Source organism: Giraffa tippelskirchi, chromosome 6 (genome assembly GCF_054371585.1).
Source record: "Giraffa tippelskirchi isolate mGirTip1 chromosome 6, T2T-mGirTip1v1.2.pri, whole genome shotgun sequence".
NCBI lineage: Eukaryota > Metazoa > Chordata > Mammalia > Artiodactyla > Giraffidae > Giraffa > Giraffa tippelskirchi.
The window spans coordinates 94,135,074-94,153,033 of record NC_137280.1 but is presented as its reverse complement, the minus strand read 5'-3'; the positions used below and the strand labels follow the sequence as shown (position 1 = coordinate 94,153,033).

Sequence of the window (17,960 nt, the reverse complement as noted above, 5' to 3'; positions counted from 1 at the left end):
CCTGGAATTCTGAGACCAGGGTGACTGCATGGCTGAGTTCAAAGCAAGCCCTCTTCCTGGCCTGGCCTCCATCCCTCTGTGTCCCCATACAGCAGAGAGGGAGACAGAGCATATCTCTCACAACTCCCCTTATAAAGGCACTAATCCCTTTCAGGAGGGCTCCAACTTTATGCCCTAGCCTTTCCTCACCTCTAAGAGGCTCCACCTCTAAATACCATCACATTGGAGGTATTCACATATCAATGTAGGGGCTGGGGAATAAACATAGTCTATAGCACTTAGGGTGGTAGCGGTGAGGATGGAAATGGGTGGCTGGATTTGGTATCTGGTTTGGAGGTTGAATCCATAGGGCTTGCTGAGGGTGGAACGTCATGACAGGATGGAGGAGAGGTCCAGGAGGACTCCCAGGACTTACCTTTAGTTAACTGAGTGGACCTTGGTTCCACCCTCTGACTGTGAGTTTCAACGGGACTTCACTGGTGGTCCACTGGCTAAGACTCCACATTCTGAATGCAGAGGATGTGGGTTTGACCCCTGGACAGGGAACTAGATCACACATACTGCAACTAAGAGTTCGCATACCACAACTAAAGATCCCGAATGCCGCAAAGAAGATCAAAGACCCCACATGCTTCAACTAAGGCCCAGCACAGTCAAATGAATAAATAAATACTTAAAAACAAACCACACAAAAAAACTTGCATGCATGCACACTGGAGTGTGTACAGACACACAAGAACACTCAAGCATGGTCATGCACATGCACCTGCATACATCTGTATGCATACACTACACACATAGGTGCACACTTGCAACTACACACACGTGCATCCACACGTGCACACACATAGTCACACACACACACACATGAACATACACAAACCACTCTTTCTGGGCATTTCCCATTGCTCGAATTACCATTTCAAGCACTCTATACTATTTTCTTACATACTATGCTGGTCTTTCTCACTCCACTAGAATACGAGTGCTTTAAGACCACGGACATCTGTCTCTCTTGCTCACAGCTGTGCCTCCAAATCTAGAACAGTACCTGGGACACAGGAGGTGCTTAGTAAACCTTTGGTGACCAAGGGAATGATGCCGAGGTGCTCAGCAAACACTTGGCAACCATGTGGTTGATGCCATCAGAAGGGAAGGCTGGGGCTTTTTGTCTCCCGTCCCCCACCTAATTGACGTCTCCAGATGCCTCTGGAAAGTGTGAGAGGCTCTGAGTGAGAGTGAGGTGGGGCCAGCCTGGGGGTGTGGGGATGACAGGAAGGAGAGGAGGGTGTGTGGGGAAAGGGGAGGGGCCGAGCCCCAGCTCTAAAGGCAGCCCCGGGACCCACGAGTGCCTGTCGGCATTGTGAGAAGCCCAGGCGTGTTGGGCAATCGTGGTTTCCTCCCTCCTGGCCTGCAGGATTCATCTTGGGGCCTCGTCCACTCAGGCATGGAAGAGACAGTTGTGAGGCCCTCGATATTCGTGGTGGATGGACAGATAGACATCCCATTCAGGAGGCTGGGGTGCAGCCGCAGGAGACAGCCCTGCAGTGCTGCCCAGCTGGGACTGGGCCTCATGCTGCTGTTGGTGGTGGCTGGACTGGCTGTCCAGGGCTGGTTCCTGCTGCAGCTGCACTGGCGCCTAGAGGCGGTTGGCACCCCTCTGCAGGTAAGCGCCACTGGGGTGGGGGTGGGGATCTCCAAGCCAATGTCACTCAGCATCTGTACGTGTATGTGTGCAAGGATGGAGGACAGACTAAGAGCAGTCCCAGGCAAGCTAATTCACCTCCGGAGCCTCAGTTTCCTCATCCATGAAATGAGCATGATCATGAGTCTCCATAGGCAATAAAACAGAATATTGTGTGTGTGGCACAGGCAGGGATTAATTCCTGTCAATGTATGGCAAAAACCACTACAATATGGTAAAGTAATTAGCACCCAACTAAAATAAATAAATTTATTAAAAAAAATAAATGGGAAATGACTTTTTTTAAAATTGAGATATAATTGACATAGAACATTGTGTAAGTTTAAGGTGTACAACATATTGATTTGTATATAAATACTGCAATGGTATCACATAATTATAATTTCTTTTAGTGATGGGAACTAACAAAACCTAGGTGTTTAGGATCGGGCTTCTCAGGTGGCTCAGTGGTAAAGAATCCACCTGCCAGTGCAAGAGAAACAGGACATTCGATTTCGATCCCTGGGTCAGGAGGATCCCTTGGAGGAGGCAATGGCAACCCACTCCAGTATTCTCGCCTGGAGAATTTCATGGACAGAGGAGCCTGGTGGGCTGCAGTCCATGGGGTTGCAGTGTCAGACACAACTGAAGTGACTAAACACGCATACCTCTAGGAAGCTTAATGTTGTATAAAACAGTTGTGTTGTCTGTATCCCCCAGAACTGCCATCGTGACATGGCTAGCTGTTTGTTTGTTTTTAAAAGATTTACCTGATTCCTCAGTTTGACCACTTTGTAAGGTATTTTAACTAAAAACAATTTTTTGGGCATGTCACACAGCAGTGGGGTCAGACCTTCGCCCTTAATTGGAAATTCAGTCTTAACCGCTGGACCACCATGGAAGTCCCTGACCTGGCTAGTCATTATCAGCAGTACCCTGATCACCACAACTGGGGCTGTCAGTAAGCCACTTTTCTCAGGCTGTGAGCATGTCTCTCTGCATCCGTTTCCTATGGCCGTGGATGTCTCTGCCACACCTGTAGGTCTGTGTGTCCCATGACATGCCCCCATGGTCTCGGCCTTTTTCTTTCCAGGTCATTTTTCTCCTCATGGCTGGACCTGATGACCACAGGCCCACTTGGACCTGTGCTGCTATCCCACACATGTGTACCAACACAGCTATTCCTCACTCATCTACAGCCTGTGTATTGACATTGTGCATCTTTGTTATTGGGTCTCTGTATGCGCAGACCCAAGTGAATCCGTAAACCCTGCACCCGTGTATCTGCCTCCATGTGTGTCTTGTCAGTGTGTCCAGGTCTGTGTCCATGTGTATTCACGTGTTTGCATTTATTTACAAGTGTCCACCATTCAGGTGACTGTGTGTCTTCTGTGTGTGTGTGTGTGCGCTAAGTCACTTCAGTCCTGTTCTACTCTATGACCCCATAGGCTGTACCTGCCAGGCTCTTCTGGCCCTGGGATTCTCAAGGCAAGAATACTAGAGTGCGTTGCCATTTTCTTCTCCGGGGATCGCCATTGCCTTCTCCAGTGGGTTGCCATTTCCTGATTCAGGGATTGAGCTCCCTAGCAGCAGCAGCAGCACTTATGTAATAAACACTTCTATAACGCTTGCTCTGTTCCAGGCATTGTAACACACTTTTCACATGGGAATTCAAACCAGGCATTTTCCATGCGTCCATTTACAAGAGGGGAAAACAGGTCCTGGCTGGTTAGGAGCCTGCTGGGTGGCAGGGAGTAGGGTTGGGGCGTGCACGTGGCCTTGGAGTCGACGGAGGGTGATGCCTGTGCCCGTGGTCTACGTGTGCCTCTCAGCCACGAGACTGAGTGATGCCAGGATGTGAGCCCCACAGATCCTCACAATGGGGCTGCTCTGTACTTTCAGGACAAAGGTGCGAAACCCTGGGAGCAGCTGTTGCAAGGTGAGTCAGGGTCCTGGTCAAACCCCCTCACCCAGGAGGAGACGTTATGTTTCCATGCTGCCCCCACCCCCTCAGTCCATTGCCCAATGCAATTTGCACAACTGGCCCAAGCCCCACGGAAGCCCCTCCCCCAGGCCTGAGAAGCAGAAGTTTGGGTCATTCCGGAAAGGGTGAGGTTGACACCAGGAGGTGGACTAGATGATTCCTCTGGAGGCTGGCCCTTTACCCACCCCCCCACCTTCACCTCTGACCTCTGATTCTCTCTCTCCAGAGCGGAAGCCCCAACAAGCCAAGACAGTAGCACTCCTCACAGGTGAGGGGGCCCTCAAGTCCCGGCAGGGGGTAAGAGGGTTCAGTGGGTCCTGGGGAGACCAGACAGGCACTTCAGTGGTAGCTGAGTACTCCTTTATTCATTAGTTCTTCAAAGCTTCCCAGAGTACAGACACTGCCTGAGTCCACGAATTTCTAATTTCATTTATTGAATAAAACCTTGTAGGGTGCTTACTCTCTGGCTCACACTGTGATGGGCTTTCCACCTCTTCATTCATTCGATCCTTAGCCAGGACTATTCATAGCTCCATTTTCCAGAGAGGGAGACTGAGGCATACAGAGGTTATAAGGCTGCTGGGCCATGATGTGTTTTGCTTAAATCCTTAGTTCTGCCACTTAACGATTTCTGACGGTTTGGGTGAATCGATTGCTCTGTGCCTCGGTTTCCCCCCCTGCAAGAAGGGGGTGAAAGCGTTAAGATGGAGGATAAGTAAGTTATTTTGCCACTTACTGTGCTTCAGTTCCCCTACCTGTAAAGTCAGGATAAAGTGAGTGCATACATTTAAAGCCTAGCACAGAGCAAGGTGGCTCTCAGAGAGGGCTGGCGACTGGCCTGGGGTCCCGCTGTGAGCCGGGGACGTGCGCTCACCAGCCCTGCTCTGTCTCCCTCCACAGGGTCCAACTTCAGCTGGACTGGCAGCGGAGGCCCGGTGTTGTCGGAGACAAAACTGGGCCTGGCCTTCTTGAGAGGCCTCAGCTACCGGGATGGGGCCCTGGTGGTTGCCCAGGCCGGCTACTACTACATCTACTCCAAGGTGCAGCTGGGTGGTAAGAGCTGCTCCCAGGGATTGACCGGCGACTGCCTGCCTATCACCCACGTACTCTACAGGCACACGCCTTGCTTTCCCGAGGAGGTGGAGCTGCTGGTCAGCCAGTGGTCACCGGGCAGACAAGCAGGCAGCTCCCAGGTGTGGTGGGACAGCAGCTTCCTGGGCGGAGTAGTCCACCTGAACATGGGAGAAGAGGTGGTGGTACGCATACTAGGCGAGCATGTGATCCGACTCCACGACGGCACACGTTCCTACTTCAGGGCCTTCATGGTGTGAAGGACGTGATCAGGGCTAATTTAACGTGCATCTCTGACAAGTAAGAGACCTCAGAGGAAGCCTCAGGACACAGAAAAACACGAGCGAAGGTTTTTAGAGAGGACCTGGGGGACACCCAAACTTGACAGGTGGAGAGCTCGGTGGGGACCAGGAAGGTAGAGAACCCAGCTGCCCCAAGAACCAGCAGGCACCTCTGAAGGACCAACAGAGAATGCATGCCCTGCCATGGACAACACTGAGGACACGCACCCGGAGACTGGGGGGTCTGTTAGTCCCCAGGCAGGGGGTAAAGCTGATCTTGATATTCAGGAAGGGGTGAGGGGTGGGTATTTATACTTTTGATTCAGATCAAAGGGACATGATGATGGTGTGGTGGTTGACTAAGACAGGAAATTGTATTTATACTTTTGATTCAGATTAAAGTGGGACATGGGGGTCCGGGGAGTTGACTGAGAAGAGAAAATTTCTTAACACCCTCTACCCTCTCACTAGTGTGGGCAGAGTCTGGGGAGGTTGGGGGCGAGGATTTATCATTAAGACTCACCCACCCTGGAGAGCCCAGCCCAGCCCAGCTGTACCCATGGTCATAGTCATAACCCAAGTTCCACCCATGGGGCTTGTGGCCACACCACAGCCTACCATACCACATGAAGCTACACTCAGAGAAACAGGCGTAGGGATATTCTGGGAGGTGTCAACAACCAGCTGTCCCAGGAGGGGACACCCATTTCCATGGTGTAAATATTCCCTCTGTGGTTGGTTTCTGGCTCCCAGTGTATATCACCCACAGCTTGGCTGACATCGAGCACGGTTGTTTCAGCACCCAAGCTAGAGCCTGGTGCACAGGCACTTAGAAAATGTTTCTAGAGAGAAAGAGAAAGAGAGAGTGAGAGAAGGAAGGGAGAAAAGGGAGGAAAAATGAAAGAAAGGTGGAAAGAAAGAAAAGGTGAGAGAAGAGAAAGGTGGATAGATAAAGACAGAAAAGAAATAAAGGTGGAGAGAAAGGAAGGAAGGAAGAAAAGGTGAGAGAAAGGTAGAAAGAAAGGAAGGGTGAAAGGAAAGATGGATTGATAGAGAAAGAAAGAAAAGGTGGAAATAAAGCAAGAGTGAAAGGAAAGAAAAATAAAGAAAAGGTAGAAAAAGGGAAAGAATAGTAAACTGTTTTTGCTTACTGATAATAAGCAAAAACTTTGATGATAGTAAACTGTCATCACAGCTACAGCATCCCAGAGAATCACAGTTTGGGACACCCAGAGAGGTACACAGAGTTACATGGAGAAGAGAAGAGGGAAGAGGGAGATAGAGGTGGCCAGGAGGAGAAGAGGGGGGAAATCAAAAGGGGAGAGAACATGCTAGCCAGTAATCACTTCCCTATGTGCTCTCCACAGTCTGGATCCCTCAAAGATGTTCACAGTGTTACACAGAAGATAAGAGGGAAGAAAGAGAAAGAGGTGGCCAGGAGGATAAAAGGGGGGATCAAAAGGAGAGAGACAGATCCAGCCAGCAATCAGTTCCCTAAGTTTTCTCCACAGCCCAGAACACGCAAAGAGATTCACAGAGTTGGGTAGAGAAGAAAAGGGAAAGGGGGTAGATAGAGGCCACCTGGTGGAGAAAAAGGAGAGTCAAAAGTGGGAGAGAGCAATCAGGTCAGTGATCTCTCCCAAGTAAAAATGGGTACTGAAGATTGGGTTCTTAAAGGTACCAAGTTGATAACAAATACCAAAAAGCCAAGATTAAAAATCTAGAGTAGAGGTTAGATTCTCAAAAATACAATATTAAAAAAGCAAAGTCAGAAAAATTATAAAATATATATATATATGAAGTTTACTTTAAAAATAGGGTCTTTTTTTGGGGCAATGTAATAGTAGGTTATAAAAATGAAAATTAAAGGAGTAATAGGGGACTTAAATAAAATAAAAATTAAAACATAAAAAATAAAAAAAATTAATATTAAAAAAATGATAATAGTAAAAATATTTCTAGGACTTTCTCTGGAGCTGTTGTGGACAGTGTGGGGTCAGTTCATTTTCAGATAGTTCCTTGATCTGGCTTGTACTTCTCAAGGTCTATAGGCCCCTTCCTATGTAGTCGGTGCTTACTATAGGGTTTTAATCTATTGCACGTGTCACTTCCAAAGCAGTTCCCTCTGTTTATTTTAGCTTCTTCTGTTTGCTGGTCTCTTCAGTGTCTAATTTCTGCCCTGACACAAGGGGGGCGGTGGTGGTCAATTTTTTTAGGCTCACTTGTTCAGTCGTGCTGTGGGGAGGGAGGAACACTGCAAACAAATATCACTGGCGTCTGTGGGGAGTGCTTGCAGTGTTTCAGCCATACTGGGTTTGCCCCCCCTCATGGCGTGTGTGCTTTCCCAGTCTACACTGCTCAGGCTCTAGGTTGCTCTGCTGGGAACTGTCTGATACGGGCCCTGGGGTGCGTGCACTTCCCAGGTCTAAGCCACTCAGGTTGAAGTTCTCAGGTACTCCACAAAAGAGCAGACTTGTTTGGGCCTGCGTTTTGTGCCCTTCCCAGGGCCGATCAGCTCAGGCGACCAGGTGCTTGGCGAGTGCAGTCGCCCCCAGTTGAAGGCTGTGACTTATCACCTCCCCTGTCCCAGCCGCTGTTTTCTGGGTATACAATGGGCACACCTCCTCAGGTGTGCCGTGTGTCTCTTCTGGGGAATTGATCTCTGGCTGTGACCCTCCTGGCAAATGTCCACCATCCAGAATCCCAAGAATTCTTCGTTAGCAACAAAGTGTGCTTGCAGTTTGGTATAGGATGCCTCTCTGGGGCCACGATTGCCCGCTTCTGGCTCTTGCTGCCCTCGCCTGCCTGTCTCCGGCAGGGGATAGGCCAGTCTGCAGCCAGCTAGGTCTGCTCAGTTGTTTGTTCTGTGAGCGGGCCTGGTGGTGTCTTAGGTGGGAATAGCTATCCCACAGTCTGGGTTGCTATCTCAAGCTAGTTCCCTCAGATTTCCCTTGGGGCATTCAGGTCCGGTCCTTACCCAAAGCAATGTAGCCCGCGGCTCCTGGTCCAGCCCCTACTTGCTGGTAGGGGATGCGAACGTTTGGGCTGCTGCGCCACTGGGAGTTGATGTTAGGCAGGTAATCTGTGGGTTTTAATTATTTATTTTTCCTCCCAGTTATTTTGCTCTCTGAGATTCCAAGGCTCACCACCGACCCGCCAGAGAGAGTGTTTCCTGGTGTTTGGAAACTTCTCTCTTTTTTAAGACTCCCTTCCCGGTACGGATCTCTGTCGTTACCTCTTTTGCCTCTCTTTTTATCCTTTATGTTTTGTCCTACCTTCTTTCAAAGACAATGGGCAGCCTTTCTGGGTGCCTGATGTCCTCTGCCAGCATTCATAAGTTGTTTTGTGGAATTTGCTTGGCGTTCAAATGTTCTTTTGATGAATTTGTGTGGGAGAAAGTGGTCTCCCTGTCGTATTCCTCCGCCATCTTAGGACCGCTGCCCTGTGTTTCTAAATTAAAGTGTCTACAGAAGCTAATGCAACAATGTAAATCAACTACACTTCAATAAAACATTAATTAAACAATAAAGTGTCTCAGAAAATGTCCAGAAGAGCAGAAACAGGATGTGTAACTTCTAAACAAGTGTAAGAGAAAAGTGGAATGACCAAAATTCCAAGCAAGGCAAAGAAGGTGAGAAAAAGAAATATAGCAACTGAGGGGCCACCAGAAAGTACCTAATAAATCCAAACACATTAGGAACTGCAATTAAGTAGATAGTCTGAATCTACATGAGTCCAAACAGTGCCACAAGCCGTATGTCACAACTGAGCATTTGAAATGGGGATGGTCTGAACTGAGGTGTGCTGTTAGTGTAAAATGCACCCCAAAATTTGTAGACCTGGGATTTTGAAAAAGTAAAATATTACTTATCTTATACTGATTCTTTTTTGAGATGATAACATTTTGGATATGTTGTTAAATAAAACATGTTATTAAAATGAATTTCACCATTTTGTATACCTTTTGATTGTGGCTGCTAGAAAAATTTAAATTAGACAGATGGCACACATTACATTGCTATTGGACAGCATCAGTACAGTGTGGGGGAGTGTGCTTGCCCAGTCATGTCCAACTCTTTGCAACTGTCTGGACTCTAGCCCGCCAGGCTCCTCTGTCTATGGGATTTCCCAGACAAGAATGCTGGAGTGGGTCACCATTCCCTCCTCCAGGAGATCAGTACAATACTTGAATTAAAAGACAAATATTTTCTGGCTGGCTAAGAAAAATTAAGATCCACGAACATATTGCTTGCATTTAAACTTACACAATATAACAAGTTTCCAGATAAAGGATGTAAACTGCCAGAAAGAAAGTTTGTTTAAGTCTATTATTATTGGATGGCATAGACTTTTTTTTTTAAGCTGTGCAATGCAGTATGTGGGATCCTAGTTCCTCAACCAGGCATGGAACCTGCCCCCCTGCAGAGAAAGCACAGAGTTGTAACACCTGGACCACCACGGTAGTCCTGGACTGCATAGACTTTAATGTAGGAAGCCTTACTAGGTATAACTAAGTCTCTGTCATGAAAATATGACAGTTCTAAATGTGTATATGCTTAATAACGTTATCACAATAAATAAAGCAAGAATCAACCAAAGTACTCAAACAAGTGGATAGTTTCAATTGAAATGTGCTATTGATGTAAATATGCCGAGTACATCATGAGAAATGCTGGGGTGGAAGAAACACAAGCTGGAATCAAGATTGCTGGGAGAAATATCAATAACCTCAGATATGCAGATGACACCACCCTTATGGCAGAAAGTGAAGGAGAACTAAAGAGCCTCTTGATGAAAGTGAAACAGGAGAGTGAAAAAGTTGGCTTAAAGCTCTACGTTCAGAAAACTAAGATCATGGCATCTGGTCCCATCACTTCATGGGAAATAGATGGGGAAACAGTGCAAACAGTGTCAGACTTTATTTTGGGGGGCTCCAAAATCACTGCAGATGGTGATTGCAGCCATGAAATCAAAAGACGCTTACTCCTTGGAAGGAAGGTTATGGCCAACCTAGATAGCATATTTAAAAGCAGAGACATTACTTTGCCAACAAAAGTCCGTCTAGTCAAGGCTATTGTTCTTCCAGTGGTCATGTATGGATGTGAGATTTGGACAGTGAAGAAAGCTGAGCACCGCAGAATTGATGCTTTTGAACTGTGGTGTTGGAGAAGACTCTTGAGAGTCCCTTGGACTGCAAGGAGATCCAATCAATCCATCCTAAAGGAGATCAATCCTGGGTGTTCAACGGAAGGACTGATGTTGAAGCTGAAACTCCAATACTTTGGCCACCTCATGCGAAGTGTTGACTCATTGGGAAAGACCCTGATGCTGGGTAGGATTGGGGGCGGGAGGAGAAGGGGACGAAAGAGGATGAGATGGTTGGATGGCATCACCAACTCGATGGACATGGGTTTGGGAAGACTCCAGGAGCTGGTGCTGGACAGAGAGGCCTGGAGTGCTGCAATTCATGGGGTCGCAAAGAGTCGGACACGACTGAGCGACTGAACTGAACTGAACTGAATTGATGTAAAATGCTCCAAAGAATTTGAAGACCTGAAATGGAGGGCGGGGTATCTAAAATACCTTACATTAGGTACCACATCACCAAAGTGGGAGATTTTTACAGCATCCTTCTTAGCAACTGATACCCTAACCAGACAAAAAGTGAGGATATACCACAGAAGATGAAAAGTAATTGGAAAAAAATACATGTGCTCCAATGTTCATAGCAGCACCACTGACAATAACCAAGACATGGTAGCAACCTAAATGTCGATGGATGGATGGATAAAGATGTGGTACATATACACAGTAGAATATTACTTGGCTATAAAAAAGGTGAAATAATAACATTTGCAGCAATATGGATGGACCTAGAGATGATCATAAGTGAAGTGAAGTCAGAGAAAGACAAATATCACACACTATCACTTATATGTGTGTTTTATTTATTTGGCTGTGCCGGGTCTCAGTTGTGGCTCATGGGATCATAGATCTTTAGTTGCAGTGTGCAAACTCTTATTTGTAGCATGTGGGATCTAGTTCCCTGACTAAGGACTGAACCCAGGCCTCCTGCACTGGGAGCTCAATGTCTTAGCCACTGGACCACCAGGGAAATCCCATGGAATTTTTTAAAAAATGATACAAATAAACTTACTTACAGAACAGAAATAGACTCACAGACCAGTAACACTGAAGAAGCTGAACTTGAATGGTTCTATGAAGACCTACAAGACGTTTTAGAACTAACACCCAAAAAAGATGTCCTTTTCATTATAGGGGACTGGAATGCAAAAGTAGGAAGTCAGGAAACACCTGGCATAACAGGCAAATTTGGCCTTGGAGTACAGAATGAAGCAGGGCAAAGGCTAATAGAGTTTTGCCAAGAGAACGCACTGGTCATGGCAAACACCCTCTTCCAACAACACAAGAGAAGACTCTACACGAGGACATCACCAGATGGTCAACATTGAAATCAGATTGATTATATTCTTTGCAGCCAAAGATGGAGAAGCTCTATACAGTCAGCAAAAACAAGACTGGGAGCAGACTATGGCTCAGATCATGAACTCCTTATTGCCAAATTCAGACGTAAATTGAAGAAAGTAGGCAAAACCACTAGACCATTCAGATATGACCTAAATCAAATCCCTTATGACTATACACTGGAAGTGACAAATAGATTTAAGGGACTAGATCTTATAGACAGAGTGCCTGATGAACTATGGACAGAGGTTAGTGACCTTCTACAGGAGACAGGGATCAAGACCATCTCCATGGAAAAGAAATGCAAAAAAGCAAAATGGCTGTCTGAGGAGGCCTTACAAATAGCTGTGAAAAGAAGAGAAGGGAAAAGCAAAGGAGAAAAGGAAAGATATTTCTATCTGAATGCAGAGTTCCAAAGAATAGCAAGGAGAGATAAGAAAGCCTTCCTCAGCAATCAATGCAAAGAAATACAGGAAAACAACAGAATGGGAAAGACTAGAGATCTCTTCAAGAAAATTAGAGCTACCAAGGGAACATTTCATGCAAAGATGGGCTCAATAAAGGACAGAAATGGTAGGGACCTAACAGAAGCAGAAGATATTAAGAAGAGGTGGCAAGAATACACAGAAGAACGGTACAAAAAAGATCTTCATGACCCAGATAATCACGATGATGTGATCACTCACCTAGAGCCAGACATCCTGGAATGTGAAGTCAAGTGGGCCTTAGAAGGCATCAATACGAACAAAGCTAGTGGAGGTGATGGAATTCCAGTTGAGCTATTTCAAATCCTGAAAGATGATGCTGTGAAAGTGCTGCACTCGATGTGCCAGCAAATCTGGAAAACTCGGCAGTGGCCACAGAACTGGAAAAGGTCAGTTTTCATTCCAATCCCAAAGAAAGGCAATGCCAAAGAATGCTCAAACTACCGCACAATTACACTCATCTCACACACTAGTAAAGAAATGCTCAAAAGTCTCCAAGCCAGGCTTCAGCAATACGTGAACCGTGAACTTCCAGATGTTCAAGCTGGTTTTAGAAAAGGAAGAGGAACCAGAGATCAAATTGCCAACATCTGATGGATCATCGAAAAAGCAAGAGAGTTCCAGAAGAACATCTATTTCTGCTTTATTGACTATGCCAAAGCCTTTGACTGTGTGGATCACAATGAACTGTGGAAAATTCTGAAAGAAATGGGAATACCAGACCATCTGATCTGTCTCTTGAGAAACCTGTATGCAGGTCAGGAAGCAACAGTTAGAACTGGACATGGAACAACAGATTGGTTCCAAATAGGAAAAGGAGTACGTCAAGGCTGTATATTGTCACCATGCTTATTTAACTTATATGCAGAGTACATCATGAGAAATGCTGGGCTGGATGAAGCACAAGCTGGAATCAAGATTGCTGGGAGAAATATCAATAACCTCAGATATGCAGATGACACCATCCATATGGCAGAAAGTGAAGAAGTAAATAGCCTCTTGATGAAAGTGAAAGAGGAGAGTGAAAAAGTTGGCTTAAAGCTCAACATTCAGAAAACTAAGATCATGGCATCTGGTCCCATCACTTCATGGGAAATAGATGGGAAACAGTGGAAAGAGTGTCAGACTTCATTTTTTGGGCTCCAAAACCACTGCTGATGGTGATTGTAGCCATGAAATTAAAAGATGCTTACTCCTTGGAAGGAAGGTTATGACCAACTTAGACAGCATATTTAAAAGCAGAGACATTACTTTGCCAACAAAGGTCCTTCTAGTCAAGGCTATGGTTTTTCCAGTGGTCATGTATGGATGTGAGAGTTGGATGGTGAAGAAAGCTGAGCACCGCAGAATTGATGCTTTTGAACTGTGATGTTGGAGAAGACTCTTGAGAGTCCCTTGGACTGAAAGGAGATCCAACCAGTCCATCTTAAAGGAGATCAGTCCTGAGTGTTCATTGGAAGGACTGATGTTGAAGCTGAAACTCCAATACTTTGGCCAACTCATGCGAAGTGTTGACTCATTGGAAAAGACCCCAATGCTGGGAAGGATTGGGGGCAGGAGGAGAAGGGGACGACGGAGGATGAGATGGTTGGATGGCATCACTAACTCGATGGACATGAGTTTGGGTACATTCCGGGAGTTGGTGATGGACAGGGAGGCCTGGCGTGCTGCGATTCATGGGGTCGCAAAGAGTCGGACACGACTGAGTGACTGAACTGAACTCATAGAAAGCAAATTTATGCTTACCAAAAGAGAAAGGGAGGGAGGGATAATTTGGAAATTAGGGATTAACAGATATGCACTACTACATATAAAATAGATAATCAACACGGACCTATTTATAGCACAGAAAACTGTGTTCAGTATATTGTAATTACCTATATTGGAAAATAATCTGAAAAAATATATATCTATCTATCTTTCTATCTATCTACCTACAACTGAATCACTTTGCTGTATACTTGAAACATTGTAAATCAATTCTACTTCAATTTAAAAATAGTAATGATCTAGATTTGAACAACACAATAAACAAGCTTGATCATGAAACATGCAGAGACCCTCTGAAAAGTACACAACAAGTATTTGAAGAGCCAGTTGGAATGTAAAATGGTGTAGCCAGAATGGAAAAACAGTATGATGATTCCTCAAAAAATTAAAATGAACAATATTTAGCGTTTTGAAAAGAAGAAAAGTGATAAACTTCAAATTAGAAATATTGTAAATGAGAAAGAGGACATAATTATAGAGACTGCAGAGGCTGAAGAAGCATTAAGAAAACAGAAGCTTCCTTGGTGGCTCAATGGTAAAGAATTCTCCTGCCAATGCAGGAAACACAGGTTCCATCCCTGGTCCTGGAGGATCCCCACAAGCCTCGGAGCAACTGATCCCTAGTGCCACAACTACTGAGCCGGTGCTCTAGAGTCCAAGAGTCGCAACTACTGAAGCTGGCATGCCTAGAGCCCGTGCTTTGCAACAAGAGAAGCCACTCCAATGAGAACCCCATGCACCACAACTAGAGAGTAACCTCTGCTCTTTGCAGCTAAAGAAAAGCTTGCACACAGTAACAAAGACCCAGCACAGTCAAAAATAAATTAAAAAAAATTTTTTTAAAGTATTATCGTTGAGAAAGGGGACATAATTACTGAGGCTGCAGAGATTGAAGAAGCATTAAGACATAGAGAATGATGAACATTTTATTCACCAATATAACATCTATTCACCCATCACTGAGAAAATGTAGATAAAATATCCACATTTCTGGAAAAATGTAACTTAACCCAAATCACTAAAAAACATGTCTAAAAAATGAAATAAAGCAGAGACATCACTTTGCTAACAAAGGTCCTAAAGTCAAAGCTGTGGTTTTCCCAGTAGCCAAGTACAGATGTGAGAGTTGGACCATAAAGAAGGATGAGTGCCGAAGAACTGATGCTTTTGAACTGTGGTGTTGGAGAAGACTCTTGAGAGTCCCTTGGACTGCAAAGAGATCAAACCAGTCAATCCTAAAGGAAATCAACCCTGAATAGTCATTGGAAGGACTGATTCTGAAGCTGAAGCTCCAATACTTTGGCCATTTAATGCAAAGAGCTGACTCATTGGAAAATACCCTGATGCTGGGAAAGATTGAGGACAGGAGGAAAAGGGAGTCACAGAGGCTGAGATGGTTGGAAGGCATCACCAACTCAATGGACATGAGTTTGAGCAAACTCTGGGAGATAGTGAAGGACGGAGAAGCCTGATGTGCTGCAGTTCATGGGGTCACAAAGAGTCGGACATGACTTAGCGACTGAACAACAACAAAGAATTGAAAGGTCATTAAAGACATTGAGTAATAAATTTAAACTTTCCCATACACAAACCCACACACTTACACTCTCCTCACAAATAAGGCACCAGATCCAGATGTTTTTACAAAAGAGTCCAACTATTAATAAGTATCTGTGTAACTAATAATGCTAACCATATACAAACTAGTTCAGAATACAGGAAAAAAACCCCACACACCCAGTTTCTTTCATGAGGTCAGCACTGCCTTAATACCAAACCCTGACAAGGATAATATGAGTCAGAAAAACCACAGACTATCTCCCTTTTAAACTGAGAGATGCAAAAACCCTCTATAAAATATAGATTCATAATGTATTAAACATATATCATGATCAAACTGGATTTGTCCCAGGAATAAAAGATTGGATTAACATTAGAACACTGAGGAACAGAATTCACAACATTGTCACTCTAAAGGGGAAAATCATGTGGTAGTTTCAGAGAGGCAGAGAAAACATTTAATAAAATTCAACATTTATTTATGTTTTAAAAAGATCTCTTAGGAAGTTAGGAACAGAAAGGGATCTTTCTTAACCTAATTCAGTTCAGTTCAGACGCTCAGTCGTGTCTGACTCTTTGCGACCCCATGAATTGCAGCACGCCAGGCCTCCCTGTCCATCACCAACTCCCGGAGTTTACCCAAACTCATGTCCATCTAGTCGGTGATGCCATCCAACCATCTCATCCTCCGTCGTCCCCTTCTCCTCCTGCCCCCAATCCTTCCCAGCATCAGGGTCTTTTCCAATGAGTCACCTCTTCGTATCAGGTGGCCAAAGTATTGGAGTTTCAGCTTCAACATCAGTCCTTCCAATGAACACTCAGGACTGATCTCCTTTAAGATGGACTGGTAGGATCTCCTTTCAGTCCAAGGGACTCTCAAGAGTCTTCTCCAACACCACAGTTCAAAAGCATCAATTCTTCGGCGCTCAGTTTTCTTCACCGTCCAACTCTCACATCCATACATGACTACTAGAAAAACCATAGCCTTGACTAGACGGACCTTTGTTGGCAAAGAAATGTCTCTGCTTTTTAATATGCTGTCTAAGTTGGTCATAACTTTCCTTCCAAGGAGTAAGCGTCTTTTAATTTCATGGCTGCAATCACCATCTGCAGTGATTTTGGAGCCCCCAAAAATAAAGTCAGCCACTTTTCCCACTGTTTCCCCATCCATTTCCCATGAAGTAATGGGACCAGATGCCATGATCTTAGTTTTCTGAATGTTGAGCTTTAGTCCAACTTTTTCACTCTCCTCTCTCACTTTCATCAAGAGGCTTTTTAGGTCCTGTTCACTTTCTGCCATAAGGGCAGTGTCATCTGCATATTTGAGGTTATTGATATTTCTCCCAGCAATCTTGATTCCAGCTTGTGTTTCTTCCAGCCTAGTGTTTCTCATGATGTACTCTGCGTGTAAGTTAAATAAGCAGGGTGACAATATACAGCCTTGACATACTCCTTTTCTTATTTGGAACCAGTCTGTTGTTCCATGTCCAGTTTTAACGGTTGCTTCCTGGCCTGCATGCAGGTTTCTCAAGAGACAGGTCAGATGGTCTGGTATTCCCATCTCTTTCAGAATTTTCCACAGTTTATTGTGATCCACACAGTCAAAGGCTTTGGCATAGTCAATAAAGCAGAAATAGATGTTTTTCTGGAACTCTCTTGCTTTTTCAATGAGCCAGCGATGTTGGCAATTTGATATCTGGTTCCTCTGCCTTTTCTAAAGCCAGCTTGAACATCTGGAAGTTCACGGTACACGTATTGCTGAAGCCTGGCTTGGAGAATTTTGAGCATTACTTTACTAGCATGTGAGATGAGTGCAACTGTGCAGTAGTTTGACCATTCTATGGCATTGCTTTTCTTTGGGATTGGGATGAAAGCTGACCTTTTCCAATCCTGTGGCCACTGCTGAGTTTTCCAGATTAGCTGGCATATTGAGTGTAGCACTTTCACAGCATCATCTTTCAGGATTTGAAATAGCTCAACTGGAATTCCATCACCTCCACTAGCTTTGTTCATAGTGATGCTTTCTAAGGTCCACTTGACTTCACGTTCCAGGATGTCTGGCTCTAGGTGAGTGATCACACCATCATGATTATCTTGGTCGTGAAGATCTTTGTTTGTATAGTTCTCCGGTGTATTCTTGCCACCTCTTCTTAATATCTTCTGCTTCTGTTAGGTCCATACCATTTCTGTCCTTTATCGAGCCTATCTTTGCATGAAATGTTCCCTTGGTAGCCCTAATTTTCTTGAAAAGATCTCTAGTCTTTCCCATTCTGTTGTTTTCCTGTATTTCTTTGCATTGATTGCTAAGGAAGGCTTTCTTATCTCTCCTTGCTATTCTTTGGAACTCTGCATTCAGATGGGAATATCTTTCCTTTTCTCCTTTGCTTTTTACTTCTCTACACTTAATCTAATTAGGGCCACCTAAAAAACCCTACAGTAGATTCGTCACTAATGATAAAACCATTAAAAAGCATTCACTGAAAGATCGGAAATAAGACAAGGATGCCCATTTTAGGGACTTCTTCTTCAATATTATTGTGATGATTACAAACATCTATTGCATGATATATACCAGCAACAGACGTTAGAAAATATCATTTAAAAAACAGATGAGATTTATTATAGTACAAACACATGTA

At 44.8% G+C, this 17,960-nt stretch overlaps 1 protein-coding gene across 1 annotated transcript; it reads left to right on the top strand.

Moving 5' to 3' along the window:
* Window positions 1-1,354: 1,354 nt before the first annotated feature.
* LOC145509869 (tumor necrosis factor ligand superfamily member 14-like) lies at window positions 1,355-6,725 on the top strand. The gene is made up of 4 exons (XM_081499343.1): window positions 1,355-1,666; window positions 3,587-3,623; window positions 3,895-3,936; window positions 4,569-6,725. The coding sequence occupies exons 1-4, from the start codon at window positions 1,448-1,450 to the stop codon at window positions 4,997-4,999; spliced, it is 729 nt and encodes a 242-aa protein (XP_081355469.1). The 5' UTR covers window positions 1,355-1,447; the 3' UTR covers window positions 5,000-6,725.
* The last annotated feature ends 11,235 nt before the right edge of the window (window positions 6,726-17,960 follow it).